Source organism: Misgurnus anguillicaudatus, chromosome 10, assembly GCF_027580225.2.
Source record: "Misgurnus anguillicaudatus chromosome 10, ASM2758022v2, whole genome shotgun sequence".
Lineage (NCBI taxonomy): Eukaryota > Metazoa > Chordata > Actinopteri > Cypriniformes > Cobitidae > Misgurnus > Misgurnus anguillicaudatus.
In genome coordinates this window covers 28,020,982-28,047,500 of record NC_073346.2, presented here as the reverse complement: position 1 = coordinate 28,047,500, position 26,519 = coordinate 28,020,982, and the positions used below count along the sequence as shown (strand labels likewise).

Genomic DNA, 26,519 nt, shown 5'->3' with positions numbered 1-26,519 from the left:
CCAAAACACAATAAATCCATTTTGATTTCGGTAAAAACGTGTTTTCTATACCAAGAAAGTGACAAGATGAAAACCACTATTTTCTGTTACAAACTTTCACATAGCATCTTTAGGTTATAAAAACATAAAAAATTCAAATCTATAACTTGATTTCAAAGATTTATTATAAAAACAAATTCTTTTTTCCACAAAATGCAATAAATCCATGACAGTTTTTTTATTTCAAAATGCTATAAATCTATTAAAGCAATGTATAAATGTGCATTCATCTTTACCATTTTATATTTATTTAGTTGACTAGTGGTATACAATGATTAAAAAAATAAACATTAATGACATTAACCAAAACACTTACTTTGTTATATTAAAATCACTGTCATTGCTGCGGTTATACTTGACTTCGTCTCTTTAAATTTTTCACAGCGATCAGCTGTAAAATGTTTTGGTCCTGCTCGATTTTCGTTGACTTTGAGTCAAATAATGTAAAGTTTTCATAAGATCCTCTGGGGTCAATGTTTTAGCATGAGAAGCTAATTGATGCTGTCGGGAGAACAAGCACCCGAGTGCCTCTCGCGGAAATTATTACATGTTGATGGCTTACGTTTCTTTCCCATCACAGAAAACCATCACAGGTTTAGCAATGCTATTAAAGTATAATTTTGTTTTGTTTGTTGATCACGAAGTACAAAGTAGATGAGAAAAATTAGGACTCCGTGTACTCAGCGCGCCGCCATTGTTTGTTTACATTGCGTGACTGGTGGGCTGTAATTTTAGGAATGGATTTATTGCGTTCTGTAAAAAAGGAGGACTGGCGTTTATCGCATTTTGGGAAAAATGGGAGAAAAGATGACAGAATAACACGGCGGATATTGGATTTTGCGTAAAATTAAGAATTTACTTTTAACTACTGACCTGATATAATACTGATTTTGGCAGTAACTCGTTTTTTTTTCAAACATGGCGTTTATTGCGTTTTGGAACCAAACTCTTCATATATATATATGAAGAGTTTGTACAAATAAGATATAATTGTATTGAAAAAAATTATGTAGGGGAGAGCGGGGCACAACCTAACACTTTTTGGTTTTGGCTCAATCATTAAAAAAAATGTGCATTTGATTAATTCTATATTTACACAAGCAATACACACACATTTCTGCTACAAATGAACATTTCAAGTTTGTTTCTAGTACTTACCATTCTTGGACAATTATACCAAACATGACAAAAGTGCAAACGTTATAACTTACCCCCATAGGTGGGGTTAATTGTAACAGGCAGGGGGTTAGTTGTAACACTTGCTAAAAATTACGTTTTCAGGCAAATATTTCAATTCTATTTTGTCTATATACTTGAAGTGGATATTGTTTATATATCTGTCTATAATAGACAAGTATCCACACTGTATTCATTCATACAGCCCTTTTTTAACATTTTTGCAATTTATTTCATTATGATTTCAATCTTTGACATGACCTTATTTAATTAATATTAAAGAAATGAACAAAATAAATTTGACACGATTTTTAATAAGACAGGCACATTTATTTTGTTGGCAGCCAGCAATCATTTGTGTGTAGCCTATTTAAAACAACGGCAAAAATTACGCTAATGTTAGCAGTTTTCATATCGTAAGTGCTGAGGGGTTTGTTGTAACACAGCGTTACAATTAACCCCGCTGGGTCAAAATATTTTCAAGCCCACCAAAAAGTGGTATCTTACACACCCAACTTAGAAACCGGGAAAAACATGTGATGAAAATATTTACTTTCATGCCACCAAAACATTTGTTCATTAATAACACTCTGGAAAAACATTATACATTTCCAATAATTTGCTGGATATGGCTTTTGGCAGCGTCGAAAAAATATCAGAAAAACAAAACGCTGTAACAATGTAAACAGTCCATGTTACAACTAACCCCACACATTAGTTTTTGCCCCTCACACCCGTACATAAACTCCCTTTACCCATACGAATCAGTAAAACCAGCATAATGATACAATAGTCATTCATTTTTAAAAAATGATTAGCGAGTCATTCTGCATAACCGCATTATTCTGCAAATTAGTGTAATTTTATTTTTATATTCTTTTGTTTCTCTTTCACACAGCTGTGGACAGTGGGAGGGGGTCCTCTATGTTCTCTTGCTCTCTTCCCTACTCCCTCCCTGTTTCAGGATCAGGGTGGAGTGCCGTTTCCTCCCTCTGTTTCCTAGGCCTCATCCCCCCTCAGTTGTCCGAGGCAATGTGAATCTCTCCCTGCCATTAACGCACAGCTTCAACACAGATCGGTCTTTAAACACCCTGCGCACTAAGTGGCATCTTTAGCTACACGGTTTCATTTAAAGCCATGTCTTCCGGATCTGTTTTCATCCAGTTCACTGATCTAACCGCTGGTTGATGGTTGGTCCATTAATGGCTAATATCTCCGCTTGGGCTTCTGGTGTTCAAGTGTAATGCAGCTGGGTGATATCTACATAACGCGCTGGTCTGTTTTCTCAGCAAACTTGGTGGATGTGCGTCATTCTGTGATTGATTGTTTTTACAAAGACTGAGCTACTGGGTGTACGCTACGGCTGAGTTTTCAGGCTCTGATTGTGGATATCTGCTGGTGGTTTATTTAAATTATTATTTTTTTATGGATACAACTAGGCAGCCATACTTCAGCTTTTACACATCCCATGTGTTGAAGGAACTTTGAGTCTTCGTTGTAGGAATAATAGTTGACTTTCTGTGCTCTCAATTCTGGTGGTTTGTTTATCACTCCCTTGCTGAAGACAACAAGCGGAAACGCGTGTGTACACCTCTATGGCTTGCTGCTTTCAAACAAGTTGCCATGGCAGCTGGAGTCCAGGTAGATTGATTCATCCAGACTTTTTTGTGGTGAAGTAGTGGGGACTGGGAACTATTGCAGCCTTTTAACAAAATTATAAATGTTAATCTTTTTTACTAACATTCATAAAAAAAATTTTTTCAGAATTTCGTTTAATAGTGTCTGTCAATATTAACCACTACAAATATCAGTCCCGTTATAACAGTGTATTGCTACTCTTTTAAGTAGGGATAATGTATAGGCAGCCAGTTGTTATCACAGAAATAAGCCCCGACAGTAATCAGCTAAGCTATCACCGGCTGCCTGTACATTATCCTGCTTATTACGCGGCTATTTACCTCATAAGTAAGGTAAGGAACATTACATATTGATTTAGAAATTCTTTACAAGCTAATTTTTAACAAACTCATTGTTCCAAAAGCAATTTAGCTGATTGGTTGATATGAGGCCGATTTAATGCTAATTGACGTGAAACATACAGATTATTGCTTAAAGTACATTTATTGTGCATTCTGTGTTCAGTTGCCGACTGTTAGCTTAGCATCAAAACAGACTTGAACACATGAAGGGCGTACGTCCTGCGGGGTAGCCATGACGGCGTAGGCTACGCTTCAGTTTTCATACATACTTCTGCGTCGTCGCCTGCTTTGACGTGCAAACACACGTGCAGACCTGTGTTAGGCAGTATCCTCGCGTGTAACCACAGTAGCAGCGCGACGTTCAATGAAAAAATAGCAATACCGCTATTATCCACCAGGTGGCACACTTCCGCAACTTATACAACCCGGAAGTAACGCCTCACGTGAAATATCTCTATCAAAAGTCCTTTACAAAAATGGAATTATCTCAGCTTTTTGCTCAAAATTGGGTGTTTTTGAATAAACCTACCCATATTTGAGAGGTGATAAAAAGAGAATTAATGAAGGTAGGATTAAACGTTTTTTTTTTTTTGAAAGCAGAGGGGTCAGTTCTTTTATTTGAAATATTATTTGTTGATATATTTAAAGAAGAACATTTTCTGGAAGGCATTAAACTTTTGTGAAAATCATGAAAAATGCTGGCGCTGGCTGGCAACTTTTTTTAAAAAACGCTGCGGGGAAAGAGTTTATAACTCTTTAAACATCAATCAAGAACTTTATCTCTATTAATAACTATTTTAAAGGGGAAATTTCACAAGACTTTAAGATGTCAAATAAATCTTTGATCTGCCCAGTGTGTCCTTTAAAATGCAAATGCACTAAATGTCAGTGCCGTGGTTGGACATTGCAGATTAAAGGGCGGTATTATCCCCTTCTGACATCACCAGGGGAGCCAAATTTCAATGACCTATTTTTTCACATGCTTGCAGAGAATGGTTTACCAAAACTAAGTTACTGGGTTGTTCTTTTTTTAAATTTTCTAGGTTGCTAGAAGCACTGGGTGGGGACCCAATTAAAGTACTTAAACATGAACACAGGCAGATTTTCATGATATGTCCCCTTTAACATAAAGCAAGTCCTGCACTTTATTTTTTAATTCCTGCATGTTTTAAAACTGAAACCAAAACCTCAAACGTGCAAGTGGATGGACACACATCATTTGTATTAAATTAGGCATTTAAGAAAACATACAAATAAATATCATTTTAGACGTTTGATGACTATTTACTGTCTAAAGCTGCGTCTCAACAACCGGCTAGGTCAAGGGTCAAACAGAAATCGTGAGTTAAAAAATAAGTGGTGTTAAAATGAATTTACGTTAACGCGTTATTAACGTTAATTTTGACAGCTCTAATAAAAATATATGAATTCAAATATATTATTATTATTATTACTACTTACCATGCAGTCTTCGTGTATCTTCCACCTCACACAATCCACAAATGTAATAATTCCAAATATTGGCATAATATATTGATCTGCCACAATTTAGCATACAAAGAGTACATTAAGGCCCAGCCGAACCGAAAGTTCAAAGCCACATTCAGCACCCACCTCAGCTGGCCAGAGATGTGAGATTATGAGTCTCTTGGCGGTGAGCTGGTTTGAGAGGAATGTGAGTGTGTAACATGGGGAAACAGTGGCTCCCGTCCAGCTCAACACGCTGAGATTGGGTCAGTTATAGGGGACCGTTTGCCTTCTTACGAGAGCTGGCAGAAAACACTGCGTTGGGGTTTAAGACAACAGTGACTCTTGTGAGCATCAGCAGTTTATAATGTTTTGATATTGAGGTTGGAGAAGGGCTGTGGTGTCAAGTGTTTTTGCATTAGGGCGTCTTTGGGCCCAAGCCAGCACACATGCGAAGACGCAGCTGCTCTGTAAATGCATAAGTGACAGCATGTTTGTAGTAAAGCATGTGTTTTGTTAACATTTGATGGCGCTGTATGATATAGTGTATCTATTGTGCAGAAACTTTATGCATGCATATTATGCAAATGCATCACATCAGGACATATTGAGTTATGTAAACCCTTGGTTCTCTTGGTTATTAAAAGTAAAATGTTGAAATGAATGTTAAGCAATGAGAAAAGCTTGCCTTTGTTCTAAACAAAATTAGGGCACAAGTAACCCGATATAAATATTTTGTAATATTAAAGTACAAAGATTTCATGACTTGTGCAATATTCCATATGGTTTAAACTTTAAAGCCATAGCTTTGGTCATAAATCAGTTATCTGCCCTGTGATTGGCTGATCAGCCAGGACTCTAATTCTCTGTCTCTTCACCAGATGAAGGTGACCATCAGCACAGCACGACAGGGAGCGAAGGGGGTACACCGGGGGATGGCACCCCACCCCCTAAACGCAAGGGCAAGTTCTCCACCCTCGGGAAGATCTTCAAACCCTGGAAGTGGAGAAAGAAGAAAAGCAGCGAGAGGTTTCAGGAAACTTCAGAAGGTCCTTTGTTCTGTATTTGTTATGTGTTTGTAGGAAAATATTTGTGTTACTGCAACCTTTCCTTTTTCTTAGATCACACGTTAATGTTTGTTTTCTTTCCTTTGCCAATATAAATGTTGTTTTGAGCTTTCTCATATATTGTTAGAGGTACATGAACAATTAAATTTCAGTATTCATTAGTCTGCATATAACTTGGCTTTTAGATCTAGATTTTATATTGGACATTAAGACAAAGTAAAAAAAGGTAAACCCACAACAGTTTAAAAAATGGCTTTAGCCTAAATCTAAAAATCTGAATGTATTATTCTTTTAAGGTTTTTGCCGAAGATGTGCCAGGGGTTATATTAGTGATATAAAGGTTCCGTTTTTCCTGTGTTTTCGAAGCCTTGATTGTGTTTACGGTGCCCAATATGACATCTGTTCATGTTTGGTCTAAAAAAGCATTATTTTTCACACAATTTATTGAACTTTGAGCTTTATAATTTTGTAGGCATTATTGATGCACTAACAGCAACCTTACACACCAACTAAAGATTACATAAAGGGATCACGAAAAACGTTGACTTTAAAATGAAGAATTGGCCATCTGCAGGGTTCCCACGGGAAATCCTTGAAAGTTTGTGAATTTGGGTAAAAAAATTAAAGGGTCTGGAAAGTTTTTAAAAATATACATACATCGATACATTGATGCCCAGCTGATGCCTGACCAACGATCACCGACAGAACCCGCTTAATCTTCTTATCCGTTTATGTGTGTATATACATATATATCTCCCAAGGGTTTTTCCCTCCTAGGACTTTTTTTATTTCCTCGGCTAAACAGCCCGGGGGTTTTTTTCTCCTAGGGGTTTTTTTACCCCGGGGAGGCAGCCTTCTTGGGCTTAACTTAGCTTCCTCTTCTAGACGTTACATTAGTAATACGCTCGCTTAATGTCGAGTCATAGCCGCAGCAAATTTGACTGCTTATGCTATCGTGTATTATGTTGTGCTATCTGTTGTTTTTCTGTGCTTTTACTGCTTCTATTAATGTAAAGCTGCTTTGAAACAATTAAGTATTGTGAAAAGCGCTATATAAATAAAATTGAATTGAATTGATACAGGTCATTGAAAGTGCTTGAATCTATTTTGTGCAAGAAGTTTTCTGGGAAAAAAAATCCATATTCCCTGTGTAGTGTAGGATAATATCTTTTTAACATCAGATATTTTTAAGCACACGTGCTAAACTGTTCACTTTTAAATGCTTATATCTTCTGTATGGGAATGTTGATACCAAAATGCTTTTTTGCATCGTTGTGTTTGACACATGAAAACGTCTCGGGTTACGTATGTAACTGTTGTTCCCTGAGGAGGGAACTAGACGCTGCGTCTCCCTTGCCATACTTCCTGCGTCCCTGTAACGCCGTCTTTGGCAATATTTGAGATAAGCCCTTTTCACACAGACATTCCGGAAAATACACGTAAAATGCATCCTGGATTTTTCCGGAATCGTTAGACTTTTGTTCATTCACACTGCCATGATTACCCGGCATCTGATGGTCCCGGAAAGACACGTGACCTGTTGAAAGTCTTGCCCTCTCTTCTACGCAGCGTCTGAAGTTTGCACATTATTTATTATTTCTCTCTCCAGAAACCACTTGCATGCATTTTTGTTTATGATAAGACTATAAAGAAGCGCATGAACGCACAGTTCTATGCTGGTGAATGATCTCAGCTTCAGAGTGGATATTTGACGAGCTCCCTGATCTCTGCTTTAATCCAGTTTTCAGACATTTTTCATCGTGATTGTTTATATGCGTTTAAAACCCGCATTTTGAGGAGCTGAACGATATATCTTGTTGGGATGGCGCCCGGGTATTTTTTGTTTATTTTGACTCAAATGAGCACGTGACGCGATATTCTTTTATGCTGCTGAATGATCTCTGTTTCAACGCAGTAAGTGACGAGCTAACTTACCTGATATCTGCTTAAGTCCAGTTTGCTGACATTTCTCATCGTGAATGTTGTAAATCCCTCATTTTAAAGAGTTAAACCAACTTCATGTTGCCATGACACGTGCGTCCTCACTACGGCACGTGCATCATTGTTTATGCGTCTCATTTTTCATTTCCTGATAACTGCTTCAATCTAGTTTGCAACATTTCTGTTGGTGAATGTTTAAATGCATGTTAACTCTCGTTTTAAGGAGCTGAACCATAACTTTTGTTGTGATGATGCATGCGTCCTCACTACGACATGCCCATTACGGCATTGTTTCGGCTTCTTGTTCACACAGAGGGTTTTCCGTGTATCTGACTAGGTCCTCTTTCCGGCAACGATCCCAGAAGATTAACGGGATGAGTTTGTGTTCACACAGACACTTGTCTGGCAATTTTACGGGTATTTTCTGTGACCAAAGGTCTGTGTGACTGGGGTTATTGCAATATACTTTTTTGGCTCCCACATCACCCTCTCTTTGTCATTAAGACGCACTTACCCCTGGAGGTGTCCCCAAAGTGTCACTGCTGTGACGCAACGCAGTGACGCAATGCAAATTCCTTCGAAAAGTAACTGTAACAATGTATCTTAAAAGGTAACACCATGTAACCTTGCTCTCACTTTAAATGTGTCCCCACATTTATTCCTTGAATTTTGAGGGTATTGGATCTGGAAAGTCCTTGAAAGGTCATTGAATTTGAAGTTAACTAAGGTGTGGTAACCCTTCATCTGTAGTGGTGAATTTATCTCTTGGTGTTTATGTATCCCTCACAGTTTTGGAAAGAAAGATGTCGATGAGAAGACCAAGGCAGGAACTGATAGATCAAGGAGTGCTTAAAGAGCTTCCGGAGAATGGTGTGTGTACCTGGTATTCATTACATTACAAGTACATTGTTGACCTGGAAGGGACGTTTTTATGATGTTTCTTGAAAATCTGAAATAGCAGAAAGTTTTTGTGTGGGTTGAGGTTTGGGAAGGAAATAGAATACAGTTTGTACTGTATAAAACCATTACCGGTATGTTTATTAAATGTCCCCACAACTAATGGAAACTAGAATATGTGTCTGCATCTGTGTGTATGCATCTGTGTCGTGCGCGTGTGTGCGTGTTTGCATGGACAGATTGCCGATTCGTTGTCTGCCATTGTTACATAAATGTTTAAAATGTTTTCCACCACAGAATGTTATTGAGCAAAATAAATAATTTGACGTGATGGAAATGTTTAATATTTAGAAAATGACAACAGAACATTCCGGTGATATATATATATATATATATACACTGTTGGACACGTTAGTAGACAAATAAATTAGTGAGTGTCCAAAGCGTTATTATCTATGCCACAGGGTCAAAAGCTAAACTTCTAAATATATATCTGACGGAGGTTTGCTCCTGTAATTTGTCACTATATTCCTTCTATTATACTCTCATTGTGATTTGTAAATGGGAATTGGAGATTGCCAAATAGGCCTCAGGCTTTATAGAAAAAAACAAACATTTTGAATGATTTAAAAATGTGTGGCATCAATTACTGCTGAATCACAGTTGCTCTGTGCCTCGGAGCTGTTTTGATACATGTGCTATACATTGTCAGCTTGTCAGATATCCTCGCGACAGAGATAGACACGCACTCCAGCGAGGCTGTATATCATCACAGCTTCCTTCATGTGACAGCAGTCAGACAAATTCTGCACTTTTTGAGTCAGCCAAAGTGTGGAAATTTAAATTTGATGTCTTGTTTATATTTGGGAAGAAACTGACATGCCGTTATTCTTAAGACAAGAAAGTAGAGCAAATTGCACCCAGCAGCAAAAAGTTTTGAAAGTCATACCAGCTGCTTTGAAGGCCTATTTATATTAGAGTTGCCCTTGTAACCTCAATGAGATGTTTGAGGTGAAACAACCTTTATCAGAGCCACAGGCTTGTGTTGATCATTGTTTCTTCCTAACCTCATTTAAAAGGATTTCACAAGTCTGCACAACAATGCACACATTAGCAATGTGAACAGGTGTTAGGCTTTTATGTATTGTATCACAGTTTTGACCAATCACCATCTTGACTGCAGCGATTTCTAATGTAATTTTTGTAAACTTTATATTTTTACAGAAGCAGTTGAGGCTCATAGCCATAAGATGCCCTATGTGAAGAATGGTCACACTTTGCCTGTAGGAGGAGGTGGGGTTAGTGGAGGTCTGGAGCAAGTTCATTCACCCTCGGAATCAGAATTTAGGGTCAATCCTGTCTGGCTGCCACAACCTGATGACAGGAGGGGCCGTTCCCCTTCTGATGGGGATCATCGTGGGGCTTTGGGACCACGGGTCTCCAATCAAGACGAAAATAGGGAAGGCAGGAGAAGCGGCTGGGCTTCGGGGACAGAGGACTGGAAATCGAATATGGCTTGGCAAGGAGGACGATTACACCCTGATATGGATAAAAGACCGGGGCTAATGAAAGCCCCATCTGAGGATGGGCGCAGGACTCGCCCCGATTCGGACTGGAAGCCGACACTTCCCCGGCATTCATCAGTTGAGGATGGAAGAGGGCGGCGAGGTGTGTAGTTTCTTTGTTTCTCTGTTTATGGCTCTGTTTATTAATGCCGCTTTTCCATTGCATAGTACCCCACGGTTTGGTTTGGATCGGCTTACTTTTGGGGGCTTTTTCACTGGGTACTCAATACTTTTTTAGTACCACCTCGGTTGGGGTTCCAAGCGAACTGAGCTGATACTAAAACGTGACGTGAAAACACTGTAGATCACTGATTGATCGGCGAAAGTCGTGACGAGCATTATGCTAAATGCAAGATTAGCTTTACCTTCATGCTAGCCTGCGCTGGCTCGAGCTAACCTGTCGTCATCTGTGCTTTGTTGTAAGTTCCCAAACTCCCTTTTAGCGATGAAAAGCATCCACATGTTGAGAATCAGGAACACCCTACTTGCGGTTTGTGGCGGCACATTCGTGATACTAACGTTGCATGCACAGCATTTTGCAACTTAAATCAGGCGCAGCGCATCGACTGACGGCACGGGTGTTTGTACAAAAACTGTCATGTGAGACAGAGGTAGTGATAAACGTGATGTGCAAACATTTATTGGTGGTGTTCAATTTTGATTTTGTGGCAGACTGAGAAATAAATGAATTTATGGGAAACACTGCATTCCATTGACGCTCTCACGTGTATGATTTCACAGCAGTAGGCTGCGCAAATATAACGACATGCCTATAATCCCTCCCACTCTGAAGTGTTACTAAATTCGATGGAAATGCTAACCAAGCCAAAATTAAGTGACCTGACCCGAACTAAATTGTGGGGTACTATGCAATGGAAAAACGCCATAATATCTTCATAAGTGGTCAGGTGAGACACATTACTGTTTACACCTGGTAGTAACCTCCTAAATGCAACTCAAGAGACATTTTGGGTCACTCTTCCTGTCTTTTTGCCATACTTTTGTCATTTTCTGTTCTGTTGGACCATATGGAGACAGTGTGCCTGTGTTCCCATGGGTCCTGCTCCAGCTAAGGTTCTTATTTAGGAAGTGAGCACAGCTAAGCTGAATTCTCTTGCTCTTTTCTAATTAATAAACCGCTGTCACCTCAATCCTCCTCAAAGTGAACATTATCATTTAGTCCCAAACCCTTCCTTCGGAGACCGATTTGTCCTTCCACTAGGACTGATCTGATTTAGATTATTCAGGCTCTATTTCAATATACTCCCCTGCATTTTATAACAAGATGAGCAAATGAATATTTTTTTAGAGTCTTTTACTCATAGATCCACTTTATCTGTCTCTCTCTTCCACCTGGAATTAATATACTTACCAGAAATACCACTGAATTTAAAACATAAGCATTGAGGATTTTGTGGGAATGGAGCAGCTGATGGACAGATTAAAGAAAGCTTTCCGACGTACTAGACTTTTACTTCATCAGACGGCTAAGATGGATCCTTTAAACCGTCTGCTGAACAATCAGATTTCTTTACTCATTTGAATGCATAACACATATTCACAGCAGTCAGATCAAAAATTTAATCTATGATAAAATCTTGATTTTAGTGGACCAGAACTGATATGAAAAGCAATGGTTGTGATAAAATTGTACTAAATCTTATATATGGTCACTGTGGACAGTAAAAAAGAAGTATAGTTTGTTTTTATGTATATGTGAATGTACGTGCACAGTACAAAGCCAGTGTATTTGACTCCTACGTGTACATAGACTTTCGACTCATGCACATTGCGACAAAATGCAATGCCTGTCCTGGCCTATATACATTATCTTGACCATTCTCTCCTGACCTACGTGTACAAAGTATGAGCGGTTACCAAATCCGGCGGTGTGCACGCACTATTCTGATGATGAAATTTGCACATTTGCATACACTATGTGGACGCTAGCATATGCGTTTAAACTGAACTATACTTCTAGCTTAAAGGGATAGTTCACCAAAAAATAAAAAATTCTTTAATTTTTTGATCTAAATCTGTATGAATTTATTTTTCTGATCAACACAAAAGAAGATTATTTTGATAAATGATGGTAGTCACACAGTTGACAGTATCCATTGACTTCCATAGTAGGAAAAACAAATACAATGGAAGTCAATGGTTACAAATTGTGTCCTTACTATCGTTTATCAAAATATCATCTTATGCTGCGTTTACACCAGCCGTGGTAGAGGCGTCAATGTGAAGACACGTTGACGCGCGTCTGGATGTCTCGCGTCGCGAATGAGGCATTTATCGCGGGAGTGTATACGGGATTCCGCCTCATTTGCGTGTCTCGTTTGCGCAAATGGCGCGAATTGAGCGTCTGCCATTGTAGGCGCGAATGGTGCTTTTTGTGCATTTTGCGTTTGACACGAATTTGCGGCTGACGCCCGAGGTGAAAAATTTGAGACAGGAATAAAAAGGACCTCGCTTGGAAGAGTGTCAGTGGGGACGTTGGGCAACCTGGTAAGTTGTAAATACACATTTCACTTTTGAGTCACGTGGCGTTTATCGACCCGTGGCATCCCCGCCGTTTTTAAACTATTAAACAGACAACCGCATAGAACTTGCCCCTCCCACAAGAAGCAGATTTCGCCTCTGACGCGCCTCAAATGCTTGCTTTTTCCACGCGTCTACTTCGCTCTAGATTGGCAAATGCATTTAAAATGTTCAAGCGGCAAACTAGACGCAGTAGACGCAATTTTGACACCTTAAATGCGGCTGGTGTGAACGCAGCAGCATACCTTATACAGGTTTAGAATAACATAAGGATGCGAAAATAATGACAGAATTTTTGGGTGAACTATCCCTTTAGGGAATCCTGGAAGTCGAGATCAATTTTGGAAGCACCTGTTATGTTATGGACATGTACATCAAATACTTCTAAGATACTACTTTTCTCAGAGATTAGACTTGCAATTTATATTATGTTATTGCTAATATGTATTATTACTATTAATAACAGTAGACTTTTTTTACTTTTATTATCATTATACCATTATGTCTTTCTATGTCATGCTCTTACACCATATTTTAGCGGTGTGTTTTTTTACACGTTAAAAAGACTTTGCCATATAATTGAATATATATATTTTTCCCTATATAGAGTCTGACAGCAACCAGTATGTTCCTAACTCTGAGGCTCAAAGGGACACGCTCCGGGAGCCCCTGCCTCCCAAACAATCCGTAATGCCCCCAAAGTGGCTGTTGACCTCCCCCCAGGAACCCGGTGTCAACAGCTTGCCTCGCACCCCTGTCCACAACCACGCTGCTGCTTTCTCCTCTTCCTCAGCCTCCTCCAACTCGTCCTCCTCCTCGGCTGTCAGCACAACCGGAAAAACTCTACGAAATGTCTCTTCGGCTGGCGTCAGCACGCAGGGTGTCGTTCCCCTCACCACCTCCTCAGCGCCGTCCTCTATGAGCAACGCCCCGGTTCAACCTCCCAAACATCCCCCTCTCCCTCCACCCAAGCCAATCAACCGTACCAACAACCCTGGCATGTTAGGTAAGTGATCACAAACATGTCATGCGGGATATAATATGACCTCTATAAAAGTCAATGTAGTTACCAGAAACCATTCATCCACGTCCTCGTGCCAGCTCTAATGTAGAAGCCTTGTGGTTAATCATAGAGTCGCAGGCATTTACACAAGAACAGCCCAAATATACAGACCACACTAACCATCTGTTTACATACAGGAGGATTTTTAAAGGTGAAGCGTGTCATTTTTGACAAGCAGAACTGCAAAAAGCATAGTTTCCGAGAAAGTGTCGGACATTCCATCATTATTTACTGAAAACAGATGTTAACATTGTGTGTAAATGGGGTCATTGTGTCTATAACAGTTTTTTTTAGTCACTGAGGCAACACTGATCTTTTACACCTCCTCGTATTATTCATATCTAGACAAGCCATTGAGTATGTCAGTCATTTTTCTGAACTGCAGTGCTTTATGCGTGTTGTTTTTTATTTATTAGAACTGTACCTCGTTTTAATCATTGTCTTGTACAGCAGAAAGCAGGCAGTAGCTCTATTGCATGATAAAAGTAGATATATCGTACAAATATCAGTTTCGTTCTATTTGTCTTGAGCCCTTTCACACACAGATTACGGAAAATACATGGGAAATTAATCCGGGATTTGTCCGGCGATCGTTTTATTTTGGTTTATTCACAATGCCAATGATTTTCCGGAATCTGTGCGTGCCGATAACGTCTGAACCGGGTGTGCCTCATAAGTCTTGAAAAGTGAAGCCTCTGGCTCTTTGATCACCCACTGGTGGGTGGCTGCAGTACAAGTCATAAACCCCGCCCTCTTCATTCAAAGGAATGGGACTCTGCTCTAAATAAATAAATTATTTACACTTCCAATAAAAGTTTCCGAAAGATGGTTTTGGTCCTTTCAAGTAGTTGTTATCACACTGATATATGTTCAAGTGTTCATTTTTGTGATCATTTTAATTTTAGCTAGTAGTTTGATGCTATAGAAATGGGGCGTGTCGTTATGATTGGCGTGGTTGAATTGGTCGTGCGAGCGTTTTGGCGGAAGTTTGATACCGCGGCTCTGCCTCTGGCTCCACGGACGATTCCTTCTGCGCATGCCTTGGCTCCAAACTGACGGTTTTACGTAACATGGCGGCGCCATGGTCGGACATTTTGGGCTTCAATGTATTACAATGGAGGGAGGCGACGTCGCGTCGTCCATCTTTTTTACAGTCTATGGTCTGAACGGTAACGTCTTGTTGCGATGACACGTGCGGCACTACAGCACACCCCTTACTACATTGTTTCTGCCTTTTGTTCTCACAGGACGCATTCCGTAAATGTTACAGCAATGTTACTAAGTCCCCTTTACGGGAGCACTGTCTACTCTCGTCTTTAGGAAAAAAACAGTTTTATTTTCCACAAGGTATTTGTTCCAGAGATCAGTTTAGTCGTTAGCCAGACCAGTAAACAAGCAGAGACTGGAAGTTAAAGGTCCTGTTCTTCCTGTGTTTTTGAAGCTTTGATTGTGTTTACGGTGCCCAATATAACTTGTGTTCATGATTCATGTGTTAAAAAAATTCAGTATTTTGCACACAATTTACTTATCTGTATATCACTGTTTTCACTGTCCTAAAAACAGGCTGATGTCTTCCTTGTTCTGTAAAGTCCCTCCTTCAGAAATACGTAACGAGTTCTGATTGTGTAGCTGGTTTAGTGTGTTGTGATTGGACCGCAGCTTAGCTTAGCTGGCGACTGGTGTATTCCTGTGGGTGGAGATTAGTCAAAAACTCTTAATATTGACGTAATTTTTCCGGAAGTAAAGGGCTGTAGTCCAAACCGTCCGTTCTCTGTAGTCTTTGGAAAGTGAATTGTGTTAAAGAAAATATATCGCTTGGCATTGAACTTTGAGCTTTATAATTTTGCAGGCATTATTTAACAACCTCACACAACCAACTAAACCTCAGGTCAGACGCGTCGACATGCATGCATCCGAAAAAAAACGTCTATATACAACACAGTTTTCCTGTATTTTTAATCTATTAACTTGCTGAATTTGTCAGCTCCTCAGTTCCTACAACCTTATGGGATAGAAAAGTGTCCATTTGTGCATATTTTAAAGGGGTGGTTCAATGGTATTTCTAGCATTCTGACTTATTAACACTGTATAAGAGTTGTTTCCTCATGCTAAACATGCGTGTTACAGAGTGTGTGTTATTTCTGTGCCGAATGCACTTCGCCAGGGTTCGTACAAGTTTCGGAAAGTTTTTTCCAAATACGGGTCCAGCTGACGTTTCAGGGGTTTCTATACGTATCACTTATTTTTATGGGCAGTTCCCCCGGAAAACCCCACCCACCCGTCAATCAGCGGGAGACGCTAGAACTTACAAACATCACATTACGCGACAGCTTTAATTTCAACAATGGTATGAATGAAGAAGTGTGTTTTGTGGATGTAAGGAGAAGAAAGACAGCCTTATGGAAACAATGGATATAGTTTATTATCAGGGGTAGCAGCGGAGTTTTGCGTGTGTGTTTGATGCGCTGGATTTCATTGAAAAGTCTCAACCGGGTCATGAGTTGCATGCAGTAAGTAAGACCTTGTGTTATGTTGGAAATAGGCGCGTGCATATTATATAAATGAGACAAACATTTAGTGAATCACAAGTTAAACAGTGTTGTATAGTGTAGCATGACTCGTACTCGCTCCTCCCGCGGTAGTAACTCCTCCTTAATTTTTAATACGTTATCGGAAAGATTCGGTAAAGCTAATCTTTCTTTTATAAATCTGATTAAACTAAAGACTATTCAGAGATATAAAGGATGTAATACTACTCTGGTATTCCAGATTAACATCAGAAATGCAGAAACAGCGTGTGTAATGTGAGCTTTAAAATCATGGGGGAAATTTCTGACATCCTCTTTTTGCACACTGAGGTTTCGGACAATACTGTACAGTTCACATGCTTTTAGCATATACTCTAGTATAGAAGTAGGCGATTCCAGACAAATGGCTTGATTTTAGATTTTTTTTAAAGGTTGGAGGTAAACTCTGGAGTACAGTGGCACTTCAGGAACCCTATACAACATGTTTATTTCATGCTGTTGCTAATCATGGATGATTGTTGAGTCAGCTGCCCACATAACATCTCAAAACACCTCTGTAACAAGAGGCGATGTCACAGCTATTGACTTGTTGCTGAAATCTTATCACTTAGAAATGGAATAGAGGTGATTTATTGAGATTGCATGTGACAGTTCACGCTTAATATTTATCACTTTAGGCAGCGGCATGTTTTGCCCAATCATCGCTGAGGGTAAACAAAAGTTCACTTTTTATACTTGTGCGTTGTACTTCTGGAGCAAAAGCTATCCTTCCACCAGTAGCTCCCGGTTATGTAAATGCGTTAACACCTATGGAATAATGGTTAAGTGGGTCATTAACTTTAGTCATAAAGTAGAATATAATTTATTCATCATAGAATATCTAGATGTTGTGTCTGCTTAACACGATATTAAATATGTGTTCCGAGTTTGTTGTGTTATTAACCACTCAAATTTAAAGAGCACCTATTTCATTGCTAAAAAACAACATTATTTTGTGAATTTGATATAATACATTGTGGTCGCGTGGTTTATGGTTAAAAAACATATTATTTTCCACATACTATACATTTTTGTAGCTCCAGATTTCACTCTCTTTCTGAAATGCACGGATTTGAAAATCTCTGTCCTGATTGGCCAGCTAATCTGTATGTTGTGATTGGCCTGTGTCATGCCATACTCACGTCATCGTTTACTTTGGAAATATGTACCTTTTGCATATCGTTAACATGTATTAATACACATGTACACACCAAAGGAACGTGAATCGGACAATAGGTGCTCTTTAAATGCTAAAAACACGACAAGTAAATAAAATAAGTTATCAAAATTTTGGAAAAATAAGCTGGATTATCTGCTCTGAAACGTTGGGGTAAACACTGAAACCACGCCCACTCGTGGGAATCCTGCCAGCTCGGGATTAAGCAGTTGATTCGCTTATGCTAATGTACTCTAGTGCTATAGTGTTATGGGCGTGGCTATGTTCGGAGGCTTCGGGGCATCATCGAGCCATTATTTCAGGCCCGCCCCCAAAAAATCTTCAACTCTGAAATGGTGAAGAACTGCTTAACGATCCGACTCTACAATTCAGTACTACATAGTTCACAGTCCGTGTATCAACAATAAGGTTTAAATTGATTTTACATGGACTTTAACATTAAATGTCATCATATCTTTGCATTCAAATGCCAAATTGGTCAGGTAAAGCTGAATTGATCCTGCAACAATCATGCTTACATCAGCATTCTCAAGTTATGTGTGGAGTCTGTTTTTAAGATGTGGTTGTGTATATATCTCAGCCAAATGTGGATCTGGATGTATCTAGAGCTTTATCTGCTTCTATAGTACATCCATGTAAAAACTCGTTGTGTGCAGTTTCTTCATTGCGCACATCCATGTGACATTTACAGTCATTTAGAGGAATAAGTCGTCTGTGCTTTGTAAAAGTATTGTTCTTGTGAGGTTTGACGTCCAGGAGCTGTGTTTTTTGTCCCCCGTCAGCCTCCACCCTGCAGGGGGGTGATGGCAGCGAGTTCCCTCTATACTGGTCCTGTTGGAAGCGTGAAGGCGACTATGACGTCTACCTGTCACTGCCTGTATACCTCTGCCGGCGGGCAGGAGGCATGCGCACAGGTAAACGTCAAGGCCAGGCCTGTCGCCAAGGCTGCCGGTGTCTTTTACGTCCATCGCCTGCCACTCTTTGTGCCCGCCTCATCTTCCTCACCTCCAGTGTAGCATGTCTTTAGCATCGCCTGAGAGTGTGACCTAATGCGGCCTTGCTTGCTTTATTTCTTGTCTGTTCTCTACCTTTTCTTCCTAAATTTCTCAAATGCACCCTCGCTGCATGTTTCTGGCACTGAAGCTGTCGCAGTTAGCACATTGGCACACTATTAACAGGTGCTTAAACCGCTAACTCACCCCCTGTGAAATTCAGCTGATCGTAGTCACCGCTGAAGGAAATGCCCTATCGTGCCAAAGCAGATGTTGCACAACAATAGATGTTTTGTATAAGCCAACAGTTGCTCAACAGACAGCTGTGAGATCAGGGGGGAAATAAATCCAATCCACCCCATTAGGTGCAGAATGGCTACAGCTTTAGGGAAAACTCATGCATTTGATTTGTAAAGCGCCAACCAATCTCTTTACCTAAAGGTAGCGCAACAGGGCTTAGCATGTTTAAACATGCAATTTGCTTCTTTAGCTTTATTTATGCTGCTTGTACATAATGTTTGGCTGCTTTACCTCATTAAACGTACATTATCTTCATGGCAGATCTGTGTAGAGATCATGTGATACGGTCTTCTAAATGCATTAATTTAGCAGTCACATGACTTTTTGTCAATAAACTTGTTGCTTGCTTTTAGTGTTTTTTTTATAGTTTGAGCTAGTTGATGTTTAGTAACACGTTACGTATCTTGAGACTTAATTATTTTAAATGTGACCTTCTGTATTAAAAGGTATAGATCACCCTAAATAAAAATGTATGTTGCAAAAGGAGGTGTTGTTAATGACTGACAATCTTTTTAAGTGAACTTTCCCTTATATTGGTACTAAGTAATAATAATATATAAATCTGTAAAATCTATGCACGAAACAAAATTTGTTTGGAAAAACAAAAAAAGTTACATACTTGTACAATAATAACACATTAGTTACTTAATACTTTAAAGGGGACATATCATGAAAATCAGACTTTTTCCATGTTTAAGTGCTATAATTGGGTCCCGTTGCTTGTATCAACCTAGAAAATTTTAAAAAGATCAACCCAGTAACTTAGTTTTTGTAAACCATTCTCTGCAAGCATGTGAAAAAATATGTCATTAAAATCTGGCTCCCCTTGTGATGTCAGAAGGGAATAATACCGCCCCTTAATCTGCACTATCCAACTACAGCCATGTTATATAGTGCAGAGATCAGCTCATTTGCATTTAACAGGACACACCCATTTTTGCTCACACCTACAAAGTGGCAATTTTAACATGCTATAATAAATTATCTATATATAGTATATTGAGCTAGAACTTTACATATGTACCGTGGGGACACCAAATAATTTTTTTTACATCTTAAAAAAGTCTTGTGAAATGTCCCCTTTAATATTAGTACTAATTTGTTAGTTTTATTAGCATTTCATGTTTCCAAACAAATTCAATTTTCATTTATAGCTTCGTAAATATTTTATAATGTATAGATTTAAATGTTTTAAATGTACACACAAACATTTTTTTTTTAGAATAACTTACCCTTATCATGTTTTAATGCATAATATTTTATAGCTGAACTATCACAAGGAGGTACCAGCCTATTACCAGTCAAGCCCTCGCCCCCCATGCCCCCGAAGAGAACAACACCCGTCACCAAACGCAATGCAGAGGACTCTCCCCTCACCATCTCCTCTCTTCCCTCCATTCTGTCCGAGGACATGAGGGCCAACATCCCTGGGGGCTACCAGCTGCCTCCACCTCCCCCTTCCCCACCCCTCCCCACGCACATCCCCCCTTCCCCTCCACGGGCACACACCCATCATCTTCTCCACCAGCACTCTTACCCGTACCCCCTACCACAACCTCTACCCGTCCACTTTGACCCCCCAAGCCCACCGGAGGAACCACCTGTTCGCCAAGCCCCTGTTCCCTTGCACATCATGATCCAGAGGGCGCTGAGCAGCCCGGGACCCGCCCTCCCACACCCAGACAGTTCCCAGCGAGCCCACTCGTTGTTGTTCGAGACGCCACCGGAGTACCAGGGCAGCAGGCCACTGCCAGTCACCATTCAGCCTCTCAAACTGTAAGTGTAATTTGATTGGCTTTGAGACATCATAGACGAGTCTTATATGTGTCGAAATTAACCGTATTTTAATCTGCTCAGCGATGATGATGACTATTCAGATGATGATGATGATGAAGAGGAGGAGGATGATGAAGATGAACGTTCTCGTGATCACCTGCCATCTCCGCAGTCACAACCAGAACTCGAGCCACGTAGCCGCAGGTGTCTGGTGGGGGATCCGAGCGTCAGCATCATCCCTGAAGGAAACACTAGCAGCGAGGAAGAGGATGATGAGGAAGATCATCAACCAGGGGAGAGCGACTCGGACGGGCCAGTGCTCTACAAGGATGATGAGTCAGATGAAGATGATGAAGATGACAGTCCACCAAGTATGTCAAATGCTATTTTCCAACAATAGTAGACCACGCTTGTCACCTGTTTTTTTACTTCCGTCAAGTAGACTCACCCATAGTGAATCTCATTGGTCCAAAAAAACAATCCTACGCCAAAGTATGTTTTGATTGGCTGTGATTGATTCTCGTTGATTGTGTCATTTGTGCTTTAGGAATAGCTCTCCTAAAGCTCAGCTTATATGAAATGTTATTCGATCCATTATTCACACATAAAATACATTTGTGTATGTGCATTTACAGTAGGCTTTCTCCCCGCCTGTGTTTATATCATGATATCATGATATAAAATTGTACGATCGGACATCTGCTCGTGTAATCGAGAGCCAGAGCTCATGAATTCATTTGTATGTGCTCACCGCAGGTGCCCTGGCCAGCAGGGTAAAGAGGAAGGACACATTGGCACTGAAGTTGAGCAGTCGGCCCTGTGCTCCAGACAGACAGGCTCCGGAGAGGCAGGCCAGAGGGGAGCACACGAGTCTGTCGTGGCAGAGCAAAGAACAGTGGGAGGCCATCCGCACACAGATTGGTACCGCACTCACACGGTAATGACCCTTACAGCCATACGCACTTAATCCCAAATAAACAGATGCTATAAGAACTCAGCATGTAGGCCTTTTAACATATGATAGTAGACTGAATTTGAATTTAAAATCGATGTTATATCACATTTACAATCTTATAATGATAATAAATTTGTATTTTTTTCTGTAGACGACTGAGCCAAAGACCCACTGCTGAGGAGTTGGAACAGAGGAACATTCTCCAACGTAAATTGCCTAATTTTAGTGATTTTATTGTGATTTGATTTTCCCTCCCGGTCCGCTCTTGGTTCTCGCTTCATTTGTTTCACTATTATTTCTCTGTTACTTATTTATTCTTGTTCATTGACTCGTTCCCTCTGTGTATTAATGAATATGAAACGCGTATTTCATCTGTAGGCTACTGGTTAACTTGCCAGAAGGGATCAATGATAATTTTACTCACTAATATAAGCTTGTGTTATTCCAGCTATACAAATGGGATATAAATCCAGACTGCTTTGTCCATTTTTATTGCATTTCATTTTAAAATTTGCATTTGAATCAGCCTAATTGCTGTTATTTATGATGTTTCTAGCTAAAAATGAAGCAGACAGACAAGCAGAAGTCAGAGAGATCAAGCGCAGACTCACCAGAAAGCTGAGATTTAAGTTTACATTTCAATGGATTGCCAGTACAGGGTTCCTACAGGGTTTGAAAAAAGTATGGAATTTGATTTGAGTAATTTCCAGGTCTGAAAAGAATGGGAAAGTAAAGCAAAATATGGAAAACTATTTAAGTTTCCAGACTATTGTCCTTATTTGTTTTTCTAAATATAAAATTAAGAATTTCTAAATGTGTATAATAAATAAATATATATAATATATACAATCATTTTTTTCATGGCGTTTGGATCAGTCTGCCAGCACTGCCAAAAGATCGTTTTTACACTTGATCTTATTAGTTTAAAATGACATGAGGGTAAGTAAATGATAGAAATTTGATTTTTGGGTAAATTAATAACTCTTTAAAAAATGTACTGATTTTCATCAATTGACTGATTTAGCATTTTGTTTGTTAAGGTCACCAAAGGCAATATTTCAATATAGAATTTCTAAATATTTTATTTATAATTATCCTATTGTTTATACAGTCTTTTCAAGTTTGCTTTACCTAACAGCCAATTAAGCATTGTCATTTGACTTTAGCTTTATTTTCAGATTTTCTGATTAATTGTACATAAACATCCATTCTGTTTCTGTAGAGGTTAACAGTTATTTAAATTAACCAAATTACAAATATGAGTAACATAACACTGTTTTGGCATTGCAGTTTTAATAAAATGCTGGGCTTTGAACTTGACTGGATTAGGTGGTAATTGACTTGTACAAGCAACAGTAGCTACAATTTTTTTTTTAATTTACAATTTAACATGATAGCCTACATAGAGGTTTTGACTCAGAGTGTAACATACTTGTTGGTGCCGATAGCATTCCATGTAGCGTCGCCATGTAGTGCTGTTGTGCTTCGGGAGTCCTGTCCCATCCCGCTCACTTCCTGTCTAGCTACTTTCCTATCCTAATAAAAGGCAAAAACACCAATACTAAATGTTTATAATGTTTCATTCTTGTTAGCATTTAAATTTTAAAAAATTTATCAGAATAAGTTAAATATGGTCGGAAAAATCTGTAGGGAAGTCTGGAATTTGGAGTCTGGAAAAGTATGGAATTTTGAAATGAAAATTGTGTAGGAACCCTGAATTGTTAAAAGGATAGTTTACTTAAAAAATTTAATTCTGTCATCATTTACTCACTCTCGTGTTGTTTCAAACCTGTATACATTTCTTTGTTCTCATGAACACAAATGAAGATATTTTGAGGAATGTTCATAATAAACCGGTTTATGGGCCCCATTCACATTCATATTATTATTTTTTCCTACTATGAAAGTGAATGGGGCCCACAAATAGTTTGGTTACAAACATTCCTCAAAATATCTTCCTTTGTGTTCATCAGAACAAAGAATTCCATACAACAACATGAGAGTGAGTAAATGATGACATTTTTGGGTGAACTATCCCTTTAAGGTTAATTTTAAAAGAAATGTGAAGATTATTCCTAACTGTAGTTAGAGGAACAATATGTAATTTTCACCACTAGAGGTCGCTATACAAAACATGAAGGAGCATGGATTGATGGGAGATGTAGTTTTTACCTCCACTGCTGATTGTAAATCGGTTCAATGGACTCAAAAAAATCATGTTCGTGGATGATGTAATGAACTGGTTTTATAACCGTTATGTAATATGTAATCCAACAAAGTGGCTTGATAGAATCAACAATAGAGTGGTGTGCTAGATACTACAATAATTCTTACACATGCGACACTGTGCAGATCAAAAAGCGTGTGACATCTTGTGATAGTACTGCTTTTGGATCCCTCTCGTGATAGTATAATGTCATACGCTAATCGGTCTGCAGAGCGCTCCATGAAATCAAACACATCTATGATTTCTTTCGCAGTAAAGCAGAAACCTAGGATAATGTGTACATGACGGCATTGGAAGTCAAATTCTCTCATTTCAAATATTGTTGAAAACATTTGGGATAATATTAGTATACATATTTAATATGTAAGTTTTAGTTTTTTAATGCAGACATCTTGCATATTGTGCCTTTAAATCTAACGTGGCAAGAAAAAGCTCCATACTGTATAGCATTTCTCACTTTACAAATGGTCTGTCTTTGTTGTTATCCCTCAGCTGAGTCAACGGCCAACCGTGGCTGAACTGCAGGCCCGAAAAATCTTGCGTTTTCATGAGTATGTGGAGGTCACAAGCGCCCAGGACTATGACCGTCGTGCTGATAAGCCATGGACCAAACTTACTCCTGCAGACAAGGTAAAACTGCAAAACTACATGTTTGACTTCATTTACAAAGATCGTATTTTGTATTTGGTATAAATTTTTACAAATAATGTATTAGTACAATAGTTGGTAGTACAGTAGAATTAACACCTTTTCATCTGATGTTCTATTTAAACCAACTATAAACTGTATTTTAGGCTGCTATTCGTAAAGAGCTCAATGAGTTTAAGAGCTCTGAAATGGAAGTGCATGAGGACAGCAGAATTTACACAAGGTAAATTTGTTACTTACAGATAAAAATGATTATTTTTCTCATACCATTTCTCGTAGCAAAGCATCTATTTGTTTTGTCTTGATTTTGTACTTTATCGTTACTAGATTCCATCGTCCTTAATGTCAGATTTGAACTGGAAAATGAAGCACTTAAATGCCGGTGGAACTTGGGGAAGAACCATTCTGATGAGGAGCGCTTCCTTACGGATTGCTTTTAATATTACTGAATGTACTCGGATGCACTTGGTGCATTCAAATAAGATCAACAAAATGCAACTGCTTCCTAGTTCTCTACCCACCGACTATACATTCAGGTTGGGAGGAAGGACCTCTGGGGGACAGATGCTGTATTTCCCCTAGACTTTGGGGGACCCACGTGCCAATACAGAGAGACGATGAAGGACTCATAGAGGATGCGTGAAGTGTTACCTGTGCCAATGGTAGACGTTACTCTGCTCTCATTGGCTGATACGTCACTTTTTTTTGTCTGTTCTCTGAACGACTCTTTTGTGCTGTTACTTCATAGGACAAATTTTAATTCCTTTCAGGGAAGTGTAACAAAGTTAAAAATAATAGTAATAATAATGATGTGACAATAATAAATACAGTAATACTACAGTAAGTGTTAGTTACTGAGCTTAGCAGGAAGCGTGGACAGCAGAACTGCAAGTCTGGACGTTATTGTGTATTTGTATATGTTTGTATAGGCTGCTGTTATTTTCTCCTAGACTGAAGTTTTCAAAAAAATGTTTAATGTTAGAAACTTTAAGGTTTTATTTTAATTTTATGGCCGTCTATATTCAAGACATAGTTGCAGATTTTCCACATACTTTTTGTTCCTCAAATATATGAGCTGTTATATAAACATTGCATATCACACTATTGATCTACAGTAAAACTGCAATGTATGGTCATGTACACATTTCTTTTAAGTAAATATGAGGTCAAGCCATTTCAATTTGAAAGTGCCCAAATCGTGTTTATTTCTACATAAGAAGGATTTTCTGAATATTTATTCTAAACATTTTAGGGAAGAATTTAGAGCGGGCATGCACTGACATCGCTTTTCTTACGTGTGGCTGACAGGGTTGTTACTGCGGCAGGAACTCCTTTAATTTTTGCAATTTTAGTATTGTTTTTGGCCAGTAGGATATTAGAAATTGCTCTGCTGTACAGATCCATTCTGTAGATGAAACTGACTCTTTGTGTATATCTTGTCTTCCTTTTATTTTGAAAAGTATTTTAAATATATTGAAACTCATATAGGTTACTATTTTTTTAAGCACAAAATTATTAGTGTATTATTCAACACTACAACGATGGGAGCAGAATGTACCTGTTCCGTGTTAATGTAGTGTTGTCTGTTCATGCTTTTTAATTATATGTGAACTTTTAGAAAATGACAGTAAATTTGCTTTTTAGATGTAAACACCTAAATCTAAATTAAAATGCTTACCAATATTTTGTCAAGGTTCTGCTTGAATTTTTGTTTACAAATGCATTATGACATTTACAGTATTACTGATTCAGATAAAAAAATAATATAATAATAAGAAATGTATAAATTGTATATAAAGTACTGTGCAAAAGTCTTAGGCCACCATGCTACCATTAGATTTGTTGTTTTTGCAATTGTATAGTGATCATATATAATTATTTCTCGGTTTATTTATTAGAATACAACCAGAAAATGCAGGAAATGTGATAAAAACTGTATAAAAATGTAAACTGATGTGTCAAGTATTTAGGGTAAACTCCCCTTCCACTTGAGCAATAGCAGGAAACTGCAGGATCTCTTAAAGGTGCAGTGTGTAAATTTTAGCGACATCTAGTGGTGAGGTTCCAAGTTGCAACCAAAACCTCAGTTCACAGCTCACCCCTTGCTTTTGAAATGCATAGAGAAGCTACGATAGCCACCAC

At 38.8% G+C, this 26,519-nt stretch overlaps 1 protein-coding gene across 8 annotated transcripts in view; it reads left to right on the top strand.

The window, feature by feature from the left end:
- Nucleotides 1-26,060, top strand: part of phactr4b (phosphatase and actin regulator 4b) — a 52,209-nt gene extending 26,149 nt beyond the window's left edge. For 5 of the 8 annotated variants that reach the window (XM_073872298.1, XM_073872301.1, XM_073872299.1 and 2 more), the window contains 13 exons: nucleotides 5,543-5,710; nucleotides 8,459-8,539; nucleotides 9,791-10,234; nucleotides 13,280-13,678; nucleotides 18,262-18,393; nucleotides 20,037-20,547; nucleotides 20,629-20,918; nucleotides 21,304-21,484; nucleotides 21,654-21,709; nucleotides 22,059-22,125; nucleotides 24,227-24,359; nucleotides 24,524-24,600; nucleotides 24,705-26,060. In XM_073872298.1, coding sequence (XP_073728399.1) covers nucleotides 5,543-5,710; nucleotides 8,459-8,539; nucleotides 9,791-10,234; nucleotides 13,280-13,678; nucleotides 18,262-18,393; nucleotides 20,037-20,547; nucleotides 20,629-20,918; nucleotides 21,304-21,484; nucleotides 21,654-21,709; nucleotides 22,059-22,125; nucleotides 24,227-24,359; nucleotides 24,524-24,600; nucleotides 24,705-24,720 — 2,555 coding nt within the window. In that variant the 3' untranslated portion in view covers nucleotides 24,721-26,060. Of the gene's footprint in view, nucleotides 1-2,260; nucleotides 2,857-5,542; nucleotides 5,711-8,458; nucleotides 8,540-9,790; nucleotides 10,235-13,279; nucleotides 13,679-18,261; nucleotides 18,394-20,036; nucleotides 20,548-20,628; nucleotides 20,919-21,303; nucleotides 21,485-21,653; nucleotides 21,710-22,058; nucleotides 22,126-24,226; nucleotides 24,360-24,523; nucleotides 24,601-24,704 lie in introns of those variants that run through there. The other 3 variants (XM_073872297.1, XM_073872302.1, XM_073872303.1) reach the window with 3 other exon arrangements.
- The last annotated feature ends 459 nt before the right edge of the window (nucleotides 26,061-26,519 follow it).